The sequence below is a fragment of the Diadema antillarum genome, unplaced genomic scaffold (genome assembly GCF_040938485.1).
Source record: "Diadema antillarum isolate AM-2024a unplaced genomic scaffold, OU_Dant_1.0 scf00000136, whole genome shotgun sequence".
Lineage (NCBI taxonomy): Eukaryota > Metazoa > Echinodermata > Echinoidea > Diadematoida > Diadematidae > Diadema > Diadema antillarum.
The window spans coordinates 1,677,774-1,696,327 of record NW_027271025.1 but is presented as its reverse complement, the minus strand read 5'-3'; the positions used below and the strand labels follow the sequence as shown (position 1 = coordinate 1,696,327).

The following is an 18,554-nucleotide window of genomic DNA, read 5'->3' as shown; positions in this document are numbered from 1 at the left end:
TTGTATCAAGCAAAATCGTAATGTTTTGCTGTAATAAATGAAAGTGCAATTCTGGAACTCATTTACAGTCGTCGCTATAACTTTAAAGTGAGGCAGTCCTCACGAATTTCAAAAAAAAAAATGTTGTTGTTGGTACCTCCAATGAACTACTTTCACCAAAAACAAACTTTCAAATCATCAAATAAGCTCGTATCAAATTTTGATTGAAAAAGTGTGAATCTGCATGGTGAACATGCTAATGAGCAAGTCTTGGCGGAGATTCAGACGTCACCGAGGCACAACTCTTCCCAGCCGTGTTCTGCTCGTCACGCGTACGCTCCCTAGTTATTTATAAATTCATGTTTACCATTCTTTTATATTGATTAAATATATAAATAAGCTTGAAATATTTTGTTTGAAATAATAAAACCACATATTGTCACATTTTATGACAAAATCATATATGATCATTTTGAACACTTGAATTGGTTTTCTGAGGCACGGCTGTCAACTTAGTGAGTTGGGCAGCAATGACGTTGCACCTTTTTGCAGGCTCTTACACGATCGCTTGCAGGAATTATTTTTTTTTAATCGCGTACAGAGACAGTGTTTGCTTTCCACGTGCATGAATTGGTGAAAGGTTATATTGTTTACTCTTCTTAATTATCATACAGTGAAAATTCTCAGGACTGCCTCCCTTTAAAGATTTATCTTTGGATGTTATATTCATTGTTATTTTCGTGCTCATTTCGTGCATGATATATGCACAGCAATCGATTTCATTGTTACGTACGACCAGATATGATGCCATCAGTCAACGTTTAATAATTGAAACTGCCACAAAAATATTCGTCTTTCATCCGTGTCCATACGTCTGTGGACACAAGTATTATTAATCCACGCTAACAGAGTGGTCCCAGACACCGCTTATAACATGGACCTAATATACAAGGACATTCATCGTATCGTTGATTACACGTAATTCATGCACCTGTACATCTCAAAAGCGCCACAAAGACATTTTTAGCATGCTTCACTGCTTTGATCCCATCATCGTCACCGCCAGCAAGCCGGGAGAAGAACAAGACGGAGATTCGAGAAATCTAAAATTATATGTGCAGAATAAAATAACTTACAAAAATCAAGTAAAGTGAATGTACAGTTGTGGTGAATTTTAGGAAATCATGCCTCAAACAATTTCGCTTGGGAGAAGCAGGCAGTTTTCAAAAGAAAAGCTAACATTTTGCCAGAATGACTGCCATTGATCTCAATATTTCACTTTTCCGCAGCTTATTCCAAAGCAAAAATGGATGGTAATGGTAGAGAACAGGTATATCTTGCCATTAGGCAAGGTCTTATGAGTGTGCGAAAATGTGCGAATCAGCAATTACCCATCTTTTGACTCAAAATTTGTCATGATCTCAAGTTACGCTACTCCTCGTCATCTGTATTTATTTAAAGACATTTCCGTCTGAAAAAGGCACATCAGCGAAACAAGACTGAAATGAGGGAAACGATTCTTTTGTTAGTGACGATCACACAATCGTTATTATCCAGACACATGAATTATTCATTAAAATGCACATAATCACGTGTCGGCGACGATGATTATACATCAAAGACTGCCGTGAACAGTCTATGCATTTAGGTCCATGCTTACAAGAACTAGTCATGTTCGTTGATGGCGCACGTCACCAAAATGCCTTTACCCCACTTACGACACGTCTAGTAAGTGGAGATATTGACTTGTGGTTGTGTTTGTTCACATCAACTTGTGTGCCATATCATTATTACTTGTGTACGTTTTCACGTTTTTAAGACAAACTGTATAAAGTAAGCCAACAACAACCGACAGTCAAAAGGGAATTGCTTTATATGAAACAGAATATTTGGAATACAATTTAGTGACGTGAAAAAGGATACTGTATGTACAAAATCGTCTTTCCGAGCCGAGTATAAAATGTTGGACAAAGTCATTTTCATGTGTCGATCCGAGTTAACATTTTCGGTTATTTCTTTTTAATGTATAAGAAGCGAATTTCATTAATCTATATCTAAAGTTTGATTTTATCTTCGTGAGTTTTCGCCTACCTTATTCTTCTGGTGACAAGACTTCGCCATACTGGCGTTAACTCGCCACAGCTGGGTCGTATAGGGAGTCGTGAGATCCGAGGGAATGGGAATGTACTTGGAACAGTATCATATCATACTCTACGCGCAATACAAACTTTCTCACGTCCGTACATGATCTGTGCAATGAACGGTGTTACATTCCATTCTCTTGGACCGTAAGACTGCCGATACTCCATCTACGGCAAGTCAACGCCAGTCTGATGAAGCCTGCGAAAAATACTAGTACATGTAATAGGCAATAGCCAACGGAGGTAAAATCGAATTTTCTTTTTACAGTGAATTCACTTTTTATAGAGATTTACCTATCAAAATGAATCTCTTCAAGGTTGATGCATGTTAAACCATATCTGGAACACATTTTCGAGGTTGTCAGGTTGTATTCACCTACTTGCTGTGTACATTGAGGACAGTCTTTGCAATGGTCTTTATTTACGTCTGTTCACGTTTGAAGTTATGAAAAATGTTAAGTGAGGATGCAGATGTTGTACGAGGGCTTTTCCCAATCTATGTCTTATCACCTGTTTTCGACAGGCACTGTGAATGAATATTTAATATCTTTTTCTATGTCATGTATGTGTGTGTGCGTGAGCGTGTGTGTGATGTATGCGATTTTTTGTTGATATCATGTCCGTGGATCAATACTTTCAGCAGAATTAAATCAAGACTATTTCAATGCGAGGACTATTGAGTGTTAACCTTGCTGGCGTCTGAATGCGTGTCCTTGCTAGCACGAGTTGAGTAGACATTAATGAATGTATCACGAGGGATTCATGCCTTACCTACACTTTCTCACTCGCGCGCACACGCACGCACATACACACGCTGTGACAACATAATTTCACAAGGAAGGTATGGTTCACACTATTCAAAGTTTCCGACCACAGAACTTGATAGTCTGGTTAGAAATAAATTAGCAACCGATGAAGGAGTAGTAAAGACGATCCCGTGTCAACCTCTTGATCTTGTGACTCGACGCAGATTAAAGAGATGGTACCAGTTTTGGTTGAGATGGGGTTTGAGGTGTCTAACGTTTTTTGTTGATGATTTTGTAAGATAATGAGAAACCTCTCATGAAATATATACGAGCATATAGTTCTAAGAGGATTTCAAAGTTTATTTCATGAAAATCAGTTTTGAAATGGCCGAGATATCCAAAACAAAGCGATCCTCGCATAAGGTAGAATCAACCTTTTATTAGGTTCGCCTTACAGTACGTGTTGTATCACTTTGTTTTCATATAATCATCTCGGCCATTTCAAACCCGATTTCCATCCAATAAACATTGAATTCCTCTTAGAATTGTATGCTTTTTAATATTTCATAAAGTTTTTTTTAAGTATCTTGCAAAGTCAAAAACTGAATTCTCACCTCAACAAAATACTATACCATCCCTTTAAAAGTCGCAAATTTTATGAACCACTCCTATACAGTGTCAACGAGAACCACTCAAATACAAGGTCTTGACAAAGAATATCAAACAAGATAGCATACTTTGCGTTTTTCATTTATTTCGTTGAATTTTTCAATAATTTTTCTTCAACTCAAAATGTTTTAACAGTCATTGGCATTTTGCATTTTGAAACAGTTTCAGCCTACTTCGTGCAAAGTCAAGAGCCTCTAATCTTCTGTTAAAGAGGCACAAATGATTTTTTTTTTCTCCGAAAATAAATTCATAATTTTCTTTTTCTGTAGATAAATTGTATAAATTTGAACGGATTTAGAATCCAATTGTTACTTTTATTTTGGGCGGGGGCAGGGGTTGGCTTCGTCACCTAGTGTTCGCAGTCATGCCTACATGGAAACAGGTGGGTGTGAATATCCAATCGGTGTGTGCAGGGCGGAGCGACTGAACATGTGGTTTACACTGGTCCTTTTACGCCTCCTCGGCATCTTCTTCCTCCTCCTCGAATTCTCCTTCCTCCTCGGCGGTGGCGTCCTGGTACTGCTGGTACTCGGACACCAAGTCGTTCATGTTGCTCTCAGCCTCAGTGAACTCCATCTCGTCCATGCCCTCGCCGGTGTACCAGTGGAGGAAAGCCTTTCGCCGGAACATGGCGGTGAACTGTTCCGAGACGCGCTTGAAGAGCTCCTGGATGGCGGTACTGTTACCGATGAAGGTAGCAGCCATTTTGAGACCCCGTGGTGGGATGTCACAGACAGCGGTCTTGACGTTGTTGGGGATCCACTCGACGAAGTAGCTGCTATTCTTGTTCTGGACATTGAGCATCTGCTCGTCGACCTCCTTCATCGACATACGACCACGGAACATAGAGGCAACGGTGAGGTAGCGGCCATGGCGGGGATCGCAGGCTGCCATCATGTTCTTGGCGTCAAACATCTGCTGGGTTAGCTCGGGAACGGTGAGGGCGCGGTACTGTTGGCTACCACGGCTGGTCAGAGGAGCGAAGCCTGGGATGAAGAAATGGAGACGAGGGAAGGGAACCATGTTGACTGCCAGCTTGCGGAGATCGGCGTTGAGCTGTCCAGGGAACCTGAGGCAGGTGGTAACACCACTCATGGTAGCAGACACCAGATGATTCAAGTCACCGTAGGTTGGTGTGGTGAGCTTGAGGGTCCTGAAGCAGATGTCGTAGAGGGCTTCGTTGTCAATGCAGAATGTCTCATCAGTGTTCTCGACCAGCTGGTGGACTGACAGGGTGGCGTTGTAAGGTTCCACCACAGTGTCCGAAACCTTCGGTGAGGGAACCACGCTGAACGTGGTCATGATGCGATCTGGGTATTCCTCTCGGATCTTGCTGATCAGCAGTGTGCCCATACCGGAACCAGTGCCACCTCCAAGAGAATGTGTAAGCTGGAAACCCTGTAAAATTAAAAGGACACAAATAACAACTATACATGTCCTCATGATGGATCATCTTCACACTGATGACGACAGTCCGAGTCTATACTTTTTTATTTATTACTAGTCTTGACATGATCAATGAGGTCAACACAACTGAGTAAGACTCGGCCCTGGTATATAGGAGGCAAGTGGTTGTTGTGAAGACATCACGTTGACATTGCCCGTTGACAGGCAAGTGTAATACAGGATCAGTTTGTGAACAGTGGAAATGATTTTACACGGCACCCTCTGATTGTACAATTCCAAATGCACGATTTTGAAAAATATTTTGTAAGATGTCTCGAGATTGACCTCGTCAAATTTCAAATTTAAGGCCAAGAGAGTATCATTACCTGAAGGCAGTCACAGCTTTCTGATTCCTTTCTGACGACATCGAGCACGGAGTCGACCAGCTCGGCTCCCTCCGTGTAGTGGCCCTTGGCCCAGTTGTTCCCTGCCCCACTCTGACCGAAGACGAAGTTGTCCGGTCTGAAGATCTGACCGAAGGGTCCCGATCGCACCGAGTCCATAGTGCCGGGCTCCAGGTCTACGAGCACCGCCCTAGGGACGTACTTGCCTCCAGTGGCCTCATTGTAGTAGACGTTAATTCGTTCTAACTGGAGGTCGGAGTCGCCATGGTAGGTTCCAGTTGGGTCGATACCATGCTCGTCGGAGATCACCTCCCAGAACTGGTAAGATAAGAGGAACTCGAATGTTTAGATAAAAACTTTAACACAAGCTTATCCCCAGCTTATTCCAAGCTTATCCAAGGTTTCACCAACTTCTAAGTAGGAAAGTCACAACTTGCCATATTCAGCCAAAAATCTAAACTAAACTCATTTTAAGGCACTAAATTTCACAATATATCAATTTCTACTTGAAAGCAAACTACTCTGCCTTCACGATTACTCGAGTACCGAGTACAGTGACACTAAATTGACCAGTAAAGGTTTAAATAGAAAAAAATCGATAAGTTACAGAACGCAGGTTTTAAATAGTACTATGAAATGATAATCGGTAACAAATTCATTTGAAAATTAGTCAAAGCAATAATATCACCTACTAACAACTCTTCCACTGAAAAATATTTCAAAACTATCTATTCTACTCAAATAGCCAATTCGCTTTTGTATACACCCCTCCCCCTCCCCTACCTCCACCTTAAGTCTTCTGTATACCCAGGGTAGCTAACTTCAGTGTGCCATTGCTCTATCAGAGGGTCTTACAATTATGATTAACCTAGCATTGCCAGTTACTATTTTATAAAGACCTGGATTAAAAGGAACATGGGGCGATTCTTTTAAAAGTGTAGTCACTAGACGATATTCATTCGATACACGAGATTGAAAAATTAGGTCTTATCCACCATTCCACAGTGTCCCCCCCCCCCCTCACCTCCAGATGTGGTTGATTTCACAAAGACGTCATTGCTAAATCGTTTTTACTACTACTTCAGCGATTCGGCGTATTGGACGAAATTTCTTCTTGAATTCATTTACGTTTTAAATATCGAACAACCCACGACCCATGAAGGGAGTCAAGAAGGGGGAATGTAGGACTCCGCAATCCGATTTACGTCCCTTTGTCACGATATTTATCTTTGTAGCTTGTGGTTTAATTTTGACCCCTTTCTCGGGTTTGAATTTGATCAACGGTCCGAGTTCCCGCCAAAGATTAACGGTTTCGGCACCCAAAAATGACTCCGTTCCTTCCAGTGAAAACACACAAATCGCACGCACAACACACAACACACACACACACACACACTAGTTGCACCAAGGAGGTTTAATACATTGGAGTTCCAACTGGCTGCAATTATTCAAACAGTTGTCAGATTTCTATTGATGTACAAAAGAATTCCACAGGTGCGCTTGTGCCTTTGATGATCGATGTTCCAAGCCGCCGTCTTGCTGAGCAATCTGACGATTCATTTTGAACGTTATCATAATAGTGGCCATATTTGCTTATTTATTAAATGAAATGAAATTTTACGTAATGACAAAGCATGTAAAACAAAAGTCAATTCCGTCCAGAAATTTGCGCAAAAGTGTAAATCAGAGCTGTATCATGTGAAAATGTTTAAAACTGTACCATCCTGGAAAGCTGCTTTTATCACTTTCCCGCTTAATTTCCACAAATGAAACTAATATGGAATAATCTTCAAGTATAATTCTTTATTGATAGATATATCAGATTAGTGCCCGGGTATGCCCAGTCGAGTAATTTTCATCTTTATATCAACATTTTTTGCTCAGTTTCTATTCGCGCATCCTCGTGTCTGTACCACCTATCTTTTATAAGAAGGGATAGCGAAAAGTAATTACATGTACCATCACAAAGACATATCTTCCTTTGAAAGTGGCTGGTGATTATGCAATGAGACACGAGTCAATTGTCTTCCTATCTGAGCGGCAGATCCAGTTTGCCACATGCTTCAAATATTTTTGAGCGGCGGCTTCGAACATCTAGCAAAGGAAATAAGACGGTTGTGACTCCATTCTCTAGAACCTCCTTGGTTGCACTTGCCCTTTAAAAACAAACACGGAAGTTGTAGAGCCAATGACAACCGTTAGTCTTGCAAGATTTAAGATTATAAAGGCCTACGAAGGACACAATGCTTCGTTGGGTCCAATGAAATCCATTCAGATGAAAGAATAAAAAAAGGGCATGAATTGACTTTCCAGGATGGTGAGTAAATGAAATTAAATTTGTTTCAATTTGTAGAGGATTTTGAACATCCGCCATAGTGCTTTACACAATACTGCCCATTAAGATCAAACAGAACGCAGGACAAAGGGGTGGGGTGAGCTGCCCTTTCAGTTTTTTTTTTCTTTTTCTCTTTTGGCGGGGGAGTGGAGTGTCATTGCTGTAGACATTATACAGAACAATCAAATAGATGAAAGGGTGCGTAATTTTGACGTAGTTATCACGGTGAGCCAACGCATGAACTTTTGGGTTGTTTCCGCAACAATCCTCCCCTCGCATTGAGTTTGAGTTGACAACAAATAACGGAAGGTGTTGCGATCGACGTACGTCATCTTATGCCAAAGTCTGAACCGCACTATAAGTCTAAGGTACGCGTTGAAAAGCTTTAAAGGGATCGTATAGTTTTGGTTGACACCTAACCTCCGGTTTCTAATTTTTTTGGTGAGATTGTGAGAAACCTCTCATGAAATATGAAAGAGTATGTAATTCCAAAAGGAATTCAACGTTTATTTGATGAAAATTGGTTTTTAAATGGCTGAGATACCCAAAACAAAGCAATTCTCATAAAATGTGGAACCCACCTTTTATTACGATCGCTTTGTTTTACTTTATTTTTGGATGTGTCAGCCATGCCAAAACCGATTTTCATCAAATAAACTTTGATTTCCTCTTAGAAAGGTACGCTCTGTACTATTTTACAAACAGTTTCTTGATATCTCAAGAAAGTTTAAAACCAATTCTCACCTCTACCAATACGGTACCATCCCTTTAATCTGGTAGACTCCTGACATTATACAGGGTCACAAGAATCGAGCCGTAATCATTGTATACAGCAGAGACAGCCTCTGCATCTTTTGAAAACCTAATCATGACGAGGCATTCTTTCCGCGTTCATCTAAGAGAGAATCTGACGCCGAGCTCCAATGAATAACGCGATTGAAGGATAAACTGCCATTAGCGGATTCGTGAAAGGATTTCACGTGTCTTATTGGCATTTTCTCAGACAGACGACTGGCGTTATTTCTATTCCACCCCTCACGCACAAACATGGACATCGACACTTTTTTTTCCAAGGAAGTGAATCAAGTTCAGACTGGGAATATGATAATCGATGCAAACATCCCAGCTAACTGCTGATTGTCTTTGACCTCCTGTAATCTAGTCACAGGCAAAATATTTGACTTGAATAAAAAAAAAAGTCTGCTTATTTGCCTTACACAAACAATAACCTGACGGCAACTCAGAATAGTCTTTTAAGTGTTAAAGGGACCACCAGTTCACCCAAAATATGTGTCCTTTAGTGAATGCAGCAATATCACTAGAACATGTGAAATTTGAGGAAAATCGGACGATCCGTTCAAAGGTTTTTAATTTGTAAAGTTTCAGTGGTTGCTATCGCTTGATGAGAAGACTGCAGTTTGTGATCAGGACAGCGATTATTATAAACAATTTTAACATTACACAACGGTGTTCCCTCAACTTGTTTCTGACTTGTGTTAAGAGTAAAATAGATATTGTTCCCCCTACTTTTTGAAAGTGCCGAGGGAAGTCAAGGGCTCTCATTTGAGTCATTTTGCTATAAATATTTAAATATATTGAATTCTGTTTATATTATCTTAATATCGTTGTCCTATAAGTGACATCACAAACTGCTGTAGTCTTCTCATCCAGCCATCATGACGACGCCGGAAATGTTTTAAAAGTCCATAACTTTTGAACGCAATGTCCTATTTTCCTCAACATTTCACCGATGTGTTCTGGTAAACAGTTCAGGCAATCCTCGCATATATTCAGCTGAAGTTGTCCTTTAACAGAAAAAAAAATGTTTTTCGCGTCTGGAATATCGTACAATTATTCTCGAGTGTTTTTTCTTATGGCGACAAAGAACTGGGAAAAGAGAAACGATTTGGGGTTCTACCATGATTGTTTTTTGAGAGTTTGATACGAGTACGGATTGCCTAGATTTACCTCAAGTGCTTTAATTAAATAGTCTTCACGTTGGTACGGTCGATCTCTTATGAAAATTGGTTCGCTGTAATAAAAGACAGTCCCATATTTGCATCTTAAAATCTGACCCACTGTCGACTTTGTAAAAACAAGTGACTGATAAATTATACTTATATAAAGAAAGAAAAAAATATACGAACATGCCGGGAACTACTTTAAACCGAATTTCTGGTCCCTATAGATATGACAATTGGTCATAAAAGAATAATATTCTTGATGCCTCTACGAACATGTCTGCAGGAAATATGAGGCGTTATAGCTCCTGAAGTATCCGTTCTCTAAACTGGCAGCATGCAGTAATAAATCATGAGAAAGAACGACCATATCATTATGACCCGATATACTGATACCACTATAACGAGTTCATTAATCATCTTGCTGATGGGTTTATACCACAGAACGTGGGAAAGGAAGTCACATTCTGTCCTCACTTGACTCAACTGGTGTCACCGACGTCAACAGGAACTCATTGCAAATCCTTTAGGGCTTTTTACACTTGTGTTTCTTAACCTCGGACTTTCTCTGACCCAGGACTATCGTTAGTCCCGTACCAATTTTTTCAGCTTTTTACACTGGCCAATTAGTCCCGTACTATCTCTTGTCCGGGGCTAAGGAGAAACCTGACCTTTTGACACTCGTATTTCTTAGCCCCGGATTTTCCAAACCACATGAATATTCATGATTACGCTGTGCACTGCACACGTACACGCACGCACCGGCAGCACTTGATTACCTCGTTTCTGATTGGTCAGTGGGGATCGGACTTCGTCTCCGTCGCTCAGCTCCGGATTATTTTTTCGTTCTGTTTACACTCACTTGCTTGGCACCGCAATTGCGGTGCTAACCCTGCTATTTTGCAGGGCCAGATAGTACCGGACTATCGGTGGGGCTAGCCCACTTTGGCAAAAACGAGTGTAAACAGAAAGTGGGCTAAGGATAGTCCCGTACCAACGGTGGGGCTAAGGCCCCCCCCCCTCCCCTTAGCCCCACCGTTGGTACGGGACTAAGCAAAAATGTATAAGTGTAAAAAGCCCTATACACCACATTACCTTCTCTCCTTACATCGTGTATTACCCGATGCTGATCACTCCTCTCCGCTACTGGAATTCCGCACGGGACGAATCTTACGCCTCGTATTTAAGGAGGCATATTTGCTAAAGTAGCCAAATTCATGCTGAAATTTCTCTTTTCAAAAAGACTACTACCACTATCAATACAATGATGGTAATTGGAATTATTAACTTTGATTGTATAGCGCATACAGTTATACCATGAAGGAAGTCCCTTTTCGCATTAGAGAAGTGAAAGTGTTAGAAAGGAGTCGTACCAATTAACTTCGACAATGACAGTTACATTGCCTTATTTAGTCTGCAAGACACTGCAGATCTATGCTTTATGAATATCAGCTCAGTACAAGACTATATCCTGCATAGTTCCACTGGAGTATTCTCATGTAGGCATCAGCTGCAATAATTCGATATAAGCAGTTAATTGCGCCCCATCGACAAACAATCATTCGGTCGAATAAGGAATTCGATTTTTTGCCTACCGAAGTTATAACAAGCTAAATCGTGAATACACAGTATTTCAATCTTTCATCTTTCACAAGCTTTTTCACGAAACTCGTTAGTCACAGATAACTGTTACAAGCTCCTGAATTTATCGCATCTAATCTGCTGAGAGCAAATTTTGTCGGCGGAGATCACTGTCAAAACCCTTGATGACCCCCCCCCCCACCCCCACCCCCCGTTACACTCTGGAGGACCTAATGTGTGTGTGTCTTGCATTGGCTGAAATAATCCCAATTTGAAATTTTACGACTACATTTTACTATTTAAAAAGGAGATTCTTTAACAACCAGAAAGTCGGCCTATATTAAGGCTTGTTACAATCAGTAAGTCTTGCATGCAAACAGATTTGAAATGCTGAATGGTATTTCATAGGAGTGCTGAATAGAAAAGACAAAAGAAAATACAGTGGCATTGACGAAATGGCGATCATCACAACGGTATACCCCCGCCACCCTCCCCCCCCCCCCCCACACACACACACAAACACAAGAGGAAAACTCACGTGCAAACACCACACGGCAGCGCCAATTGAAGCATGTAACACGGGTTATATATCATACATTTGCATCCTAATCCGATTGATGTAATTTCTGCCACGTGGAAGCGTCCCGGAAATTAATTTCAAATAGGTAACGCCTTCTGTTCTTCACGACTTGCATGGCATTGTAATGCGAACCCTGTTCAAGATTTCCAAACGGCGTTCAAATTATCGTGTCAAGCTCTGTTTATTCTCACATAGTTTGAGCAGGAGTAAAACCTTTTACACAAACGTTTTGGTATACAAAAGATATGTTTGTACACATTCTTCACTTTGTTTGATAGGGGAAAAACTGAGCGAGGACTGAGGGTATGTCCCTGGTCGTTGTACTCACTCTAGAATGCAGCTAGGCCCTACTTACTTTACACAGTGAATGAGGCTGAAGACTGTTGTCGAGCTCTGCCGAAGCATGCATTCAACTTATCACAAAGATCATTTCGTGCGAAAGAGTGCCTCAAATGTTCCCGGTTTGGTTAATTCTGTTGGTCTTTGTTCCCCTCCGCTATACCCTTACCTCTCCGAGTTCTTTGGAGGTAAATATTGTGTCCAATTATGTTGAGAAAACAAACTTCCATCAAAAATTATTGGCCGTCATGAAAATCTTGGAAGATTCGCAGGTTGCCACCCCCATCATTGTGTTCCCCTTCCTTCTCATACCCCCCCCCCCCCCCAGGTCTGCATTCTATGCATTTCCCGCCCAGAATGTTCTTAAACAAAAATGTTCTTTAATTGAATCCTTGCAGCAGAACTTTTTCCTTATCGGCAATTTCAACACTTAAATTCTAACCGATGCACATTAGTATAATAAGACATATTTTCTTTCTTCATGGAGGTTGCGTATGAACTTCTGCCACACCCCCCCCCCCCCCACCCATTCGTTTATTCATATTCCACTCGGACTGGCCACAAATTCGTGTTCTACAACTTCCTCCCAAAGAATTTCCGGCTTTCCCCTGACCGTTATGATATTCAACTCTTACCCCTATTCATGCACACACAAAAAACACTCTAGATCTAGCTTTTGTATTCCTTTCGTCATGGATGTTGCACATGATCCCTTGCCCAACATTAAAGCATATTTCTTTTCCTCAAAATATCTCCAGGAAAATAGCCCACTATCATATATTATAACTATAACACTGTTAAACTACTTCGCTACGTCTCCCCTAACACTCCATCTACGCTACCGGCTTGATTAACCTCAAGAGTATAATAACGCCAATTAAATTTATGCTTGCCATTCCTGGACTATTAACGACAGAACACCTGTGAATCTGGCTCCGCCGCGGCACTTATAACATGCCCTGCTGTGATATTGATTTTTGAACAGTCATACTTAAATCAACACGTCCAGATGTTCCACCGTGGCGCACGGGCGTGGCGCCTCGTAACGCCTCGCGCACGTAGGCCTATGTATGGCTTCCACGTGGAAGACTTTAGAGAGGGGCAAGGGGCTTAGAGCAACATAGGCTGGAATATACTGTGCCCAGCAATGGTAGTATGAAAATAACTGAGTCTGACTCTTGGTTCATTAACGCGTGTTGACTGATTTATCCCTTTAATTTAGACTCTAGACTTTGGTTTCCATGCACTTAAACTGATGGGAATTTCTACATGTCGGAACCAACGCTTATCTTGTTCCTCCGATTCAAATTACGGACACCATGTTTATTGGTACCTCTCATTCGTTATAATTTGTAGTTTTGAATTGAATTCATTTGAAATGCTTACATTAACAAAACATGGAATTACTGTCTTTTTCTTCTAATGTGCGAGGTTGATGCAATGATTTTCAAATGTCGAAATTTGAAAATATATGGTCTATAAAACTTTAATTAAAGGTGTGCAGGTGTTAATAAACGAGGGTAGACACATTACCTTGGCTCCAATCTGGTTGCCGCACTGACCAGCCTGGACATGGACGATTTCCCTCATTTTCTGTCGTTGTTTTGCTCTTTCGGAAAGATGAAACAAGTACAGAGGTGGAATCTCCTGCTTGTTTTGCAGACTACACGTCCACTGCTCCAATACCGGTGCTCGACGAAAACTGAATTCAAACTTGCAATGCGCACCGCTTATAATATTGCATCACGCCTCGCGCACCAGTCATGGTACGTAAAGTCTGGCAATGACATAGTTCCGTCAGGGATTTTCTCAAAAGTTCTACATGCAATGTATGCGCAGCGTGTAAGATCTTGTAAAGGCTGCGTTCGCATATAATAGAAGTATACTATTCGGGTATTCGGGCTCGTTTTTCGAGGGCACGCGAATAGCTTGAATCGAACGATAGGATTTCCTCACACCGGTTCACATTGGAGGGCACTATTCGAAAGTACGAATAGCTGCGAAAAGTATTAGCAAAGTGGGAATCGAGCTTGTTCGATTTTCTTGCAGCGTATACCGTCTCTCGTTTATGGAATAATGACAATTTTGGTCTGGATTTACCCTTAAACAAACATAAGCATGTAGACTGACATTCTGATGCAGTTTAGAAATTGTTAATAAGATTGCTGGGATAAACTGCATCAGAATGTCAGTCTACATGCTTATATTTGCTAAAGGGCAAATCCAGACCAAAAGTGTCATTATTTCATAAACGAGAGACGGTATACGCGGCAAGAAAATCGAACAAGCTCGATTCCCACTTTGCTATACTTTTCGCAGCTATTCGTACTTTCGAATAGTGCCCTCTTATGTGAACCGGTGTGAGGAAATCCTATCGTTCGATTCAAGCTATTCGCGTGCCCTCGAAAAACGAGCCCGAATACCCGAATAGTATACTTCTATGTGAACGCAGCCTAAAGGGCAAATCCAGACCAAATTTTCATCGTTTCATAAACGAGAGATGGTATACGCTGCACGAAAATCGATCAAGCACTATGTTGTACGCAGCTGTACGGCATTTTCGAATAGTGCCCTTTTATGTGATCCGGTATTAGGAAATCCTATCGTTCGATTCAAGCTATTCACGTGCCCTCGAAAACGTGCACCGTATACCCGAATAGTGTACTCCTGAGGATGATTCCAGTTTAATTGAATTACGATAACGAAACAGCTTTTTGCACATTTTCACGTATACAAATATGCAAGGTTTCCATTTTGTCTCTTTTGACAATCTGTGTAACAGGTATGTAGTCCAGAAATGCGAAAAAAAAACATGTGCAGGGCTGTGTTATCACTCTCGATTTTCGGAAGAAGGAACAGGAAAGAAATATACCAATGACTATACAAAGAGAGCATCAGGAAAAAGATTCTAGTGGACGATCCCTAAACATATGGACGTAATCTCCAAAATCCTCTTTTCTACACACTTTGTGTGAGAATCTCAATGACGAGTCAAGCTTCGAAGTGTGACTGGTCAAACCACTCTTAATGCCTGGCAACAAAACAAACATGGTTGTGAAGTTGGTTTGTTTGTTACTGTTGTATTTTTTGTGGGTTCGTCTCCATAATAACTTCACACTTTCCCCGTTTTTCAACCCAATGTTCACCACATTCCAAGACACCTGTAATAAGAACGGAAGCCAGATACTGTTCTATTGTTGATGGTTTGGCTAACTTCACTCTCTTTCAATAATTCAACGTGCACAACATACCGGGACACCTGTATCATGCAGATAAGCCAGGTATTCCATTGTTGACGATAGGACGTAACCCCGGGATAAACAAAACTTACCAGCTTTTATGTTTTGTACGCAGTCAAATATTGTCTTATGGGATGATTTCAAACGCTTAGAAGAGTTTAACCAAGCTGAAAAAAAAATGATATGCAAGTTTTTACATTCATGATGTCACACGAATGTTTAACTGACAATAACGACCTAGAAGAAGGCTTCATAAGAAAATCTATTTCATGCTATGTGTATGTAAATTCGTAAGTAGAGGAGCGAGAAAATGGCGCAACTTGAACTTTAAAAAAATAGTATTCTTAATTCGTACTTTGTTCTATTAAATCAAAATAATATTATTATATTCACTAAGAAACAAACAAAAATAGAGAAAAATGCCAGCTATTATTCCACTCACTCATACTGCTTGATCGCCTAGATGCCTACATGAAAAAAAAAAAGGATTTAGTATCCAGATTCATACACACATCCACACACACACACACACACACACACACACACACATTCACATACAATACACCCACACACATTATACACAGATATCCCCCATTCTGAGACGGTTCGTTTGACACTATTCTTTCGTTGTTCTTAATCCTTTCCATATAGAGGGGGACGAGGAGGATCCTCTAAATAGCACTGACTGGCATTCAAGTCTGAACTTTCCACAAAGTATACGTGTTGACGTGGGAATTATTGCTAGCCTTTATCTTGTCAAGATGAACGCGACTTTGTCCTGTGATTTTCCAATGAGGATACAGTCCCTATCGTGACACTTACGTCCTTAAGGCTGCGTTCATATAGGAGTATACCATTCGGGTATACGGTGCACGTTTTTGAGGGGACGCGAATAGCTTGAATCGAATAGGAATAGGATTTCCTAACACCGGTTCACCTAAGAGGGCACTACTCGAAAATGCCGAATAGCTGGGTATAGTATAGAATAGTGGGAATCGTGCTTGTTTGATTTTCGAACAGCGTATACCATCTCTCGTTTATGAAATGATGAATATTTTGGTCTGGATTTACCCTTCAGCAAAAATAAGCATGTACACTGACACATGGACATTCTGATGCAGTTTAGAAATTGTTAATAAGATTGCTGGGATGGTTGTGTAGGAGGAAGAAATCCTCATTGCATGGGATAGGGAGTTGATGGTGCGGGTGATGGTGTACTGGGTCGACTTGCCATGCCCGAATAGCGTATGGCGAATAGCGAAGGACGAATAGCGAATACCGTATAGCGTATACCGTATACTTCTATGTGAACGCAGACTAAAGGACAAGTTCACCTTCAAACGGTATACATATGGAATGAGTGGTTGCAGCAATATTTGTAGAACACATCAGTAAAAGTTTGGAGAAAATCGGACAATTCATTCACAAGTTATGATTTTTTTTTAAGTGTCTGCGCAGTCACTGCTGGATGAGAAGACTACTATAGTTTACAATGTCACATGCGTACAACGATACCATAAGGAAATATATAGAGAATTTCACCAATTTTCATTTTTTGAAAAAGTTCATATTTCTTCGACTTGTATGTTAAAGGTAATATTATTCCCCTGCCTTCTGAAAGAGGCAAATCAAGCGCTCTTTTATTATGCGAGAAAAGTGAAAATATGTTGAATTTTCTTTGTTTTCTTTATATCGTTGTACATAATGACATCACAGGCTGTAGTAGTCTTCTCATCCAGCAGTGACTGAGTAGAAACTTCAAAAATTCATAACTTTTTAACGGGTTGTCAAATTTTCCTCAAACCCTCACTGATGTGTTCAAATAATATTGCTGCATTCACTCAATCCACATGTCTATGAAGGTGGACTTGTCCTTTGAATAACACACTGTGTTTTAGTCGTAAATCGCCACTCACTGTGCCTCATACTCATCGAAGTTTTCAAAACTTATTCGATTTGATTATTATCCATTATTTATTTGAAAATAGTGACACTTATTTCGATTCGTACATAAAAGGCGAGTTTGTGACATGATCGATCATTTTTATTTTGTCCCCTCCCCCTCCCCCAAAAAGTGTTTATTGTTCAGGTCTTATCAGTATCGTCAGGGTCAACTCGTAAGAAATAATTGTCAAACGTGATGATAATATTATGATGCGGAGAGAAAGATCCCCGTATGAGAATATCATACCTCTCTAACGCCCTCTAGACACTTTGCGATATGGCACACGAAGCACTCAAGAATGAAATAAAGACACGATAATTATGTTAAACGTTGTTTGTTTTAATCAGAATTCACAAAAAATACAGTTCTCATGGAGAGAAAGGTTTTGAAGACACTCCCAGAAAAGGATGTGATTTGATATTGATGAATTAATATACTTTTAAGTATAAAACCATAAGGATTTCGTCCTTGCTATCACTTCCGATAACGACTTCAAAAGATTTGTAAATGGAACACAGTATCAAGAACTTCTGACAGCCTGCAGAGCTGTGGAACAATTTTTTTTTTCAAAGTTCAAACCAAAATACCCTTGGGGAATATCAACATTCTGGGGTTGCACTGCATCACCTTCTCTTCACTGAAACGAATATTGCTACAAAAAAAAGTTTTGATGGTGCAATCGGTAAATTGTGTTGTCAATTCCGCCTCCAACAAAAGCCTTTGAAAAGAACCTCATGACTTAGTTTTGCTCTTTAGTCTTTCTTCCCCGCTGAGCGTCTCGTTCGAGAGAAACAGCGAAGCAAGAGGTGAATGCGGGAACGATCGAGTGCCACCAGGGACTCGGTTAGTTGCGCGTTCAGCCCTTGACTTCAGATCTTAAATGGATGGTACGGTATTGGTTGAGATGAGAATTGGGCTTTTAACTGTTTATGAGAAACCAAGAGACTACTTACGAAATATAGTACAGAGCACACCATGCTAAGAGGAATTCAAAGTTTATTTGATTAAAATCGGTTTTGGAATGGCTGAGATATCCACAAACAAAGCCATCATAGTAAAATGCATGTCCCATATTTTATTCGGATCACTCTGTTTTGGGTATCTCAGCCATTTCAGAAACAATTTTCATCAAATAAACTTTGAATTCCTCTTGGAATTACAGGCTCTTCCATATTTCATAGGAGGTTTCTCATTATCTCACCAAAATGTTAGAAACCTGAAGTTAGGTCTCAACCAAAACTACACGATC

General features: G+C 40.5%; 1 protein-coding gene across 1 annotated transcript; it reads right to left on the bottom strand.

Annotated features, from left to right (window-relative positions):
- Nucleotides 1–3,869: 3,869 nt before the first annotated feature.
- Nucleotides 3,870–13,711, bottom strand: LOC139720981 (tubulin beta chain-like). Its single transcript, XM_071632312.1, has 3 exons — nucleotides 13,655–13,711; nucleotides 5,308–5,643; nucleotides 3,870–4,933 (listed from the first exon to the last, which is right to left on the bottom strand). The coding sequence occupies exons 1-3, from the start codon at nucleotides 13,709–13,711 to the stop codon at nucleotides 3,986–3,988; spliced, it is 1,341 nt and encodes a 446-aa protein (XP_071488413.1). The 3' UTR covers nucleotides 3,870–3,985.
- Between the last annotated feature and the right edge of the window lie 4,843 nt (nucleotides 13,712–18,554).

Coding starts and splice junctions, on each gene's coding strand:
- LOC139720981 (XM_071632312.1), bottom strand. CDS start 13,711: ATGAGGGAAATCGTCCATGTCCAGGCTGGTCAGTGCGGCAACCAGATT. Junction 5,644..13,654: donor GCAACCAGATTGGAGCCAAG/GTAATGTGTCTA, acceptor TTATCTTACCAG/TTCTGGGAGGTGATCTCCGA. Junction 4,934..5,307: donor AAAGCTGTGACTGCCTTCAG/GTAATGATACTC, acceptor TTAATTTTACAG/GGTTTCCAGCTTACACATTC.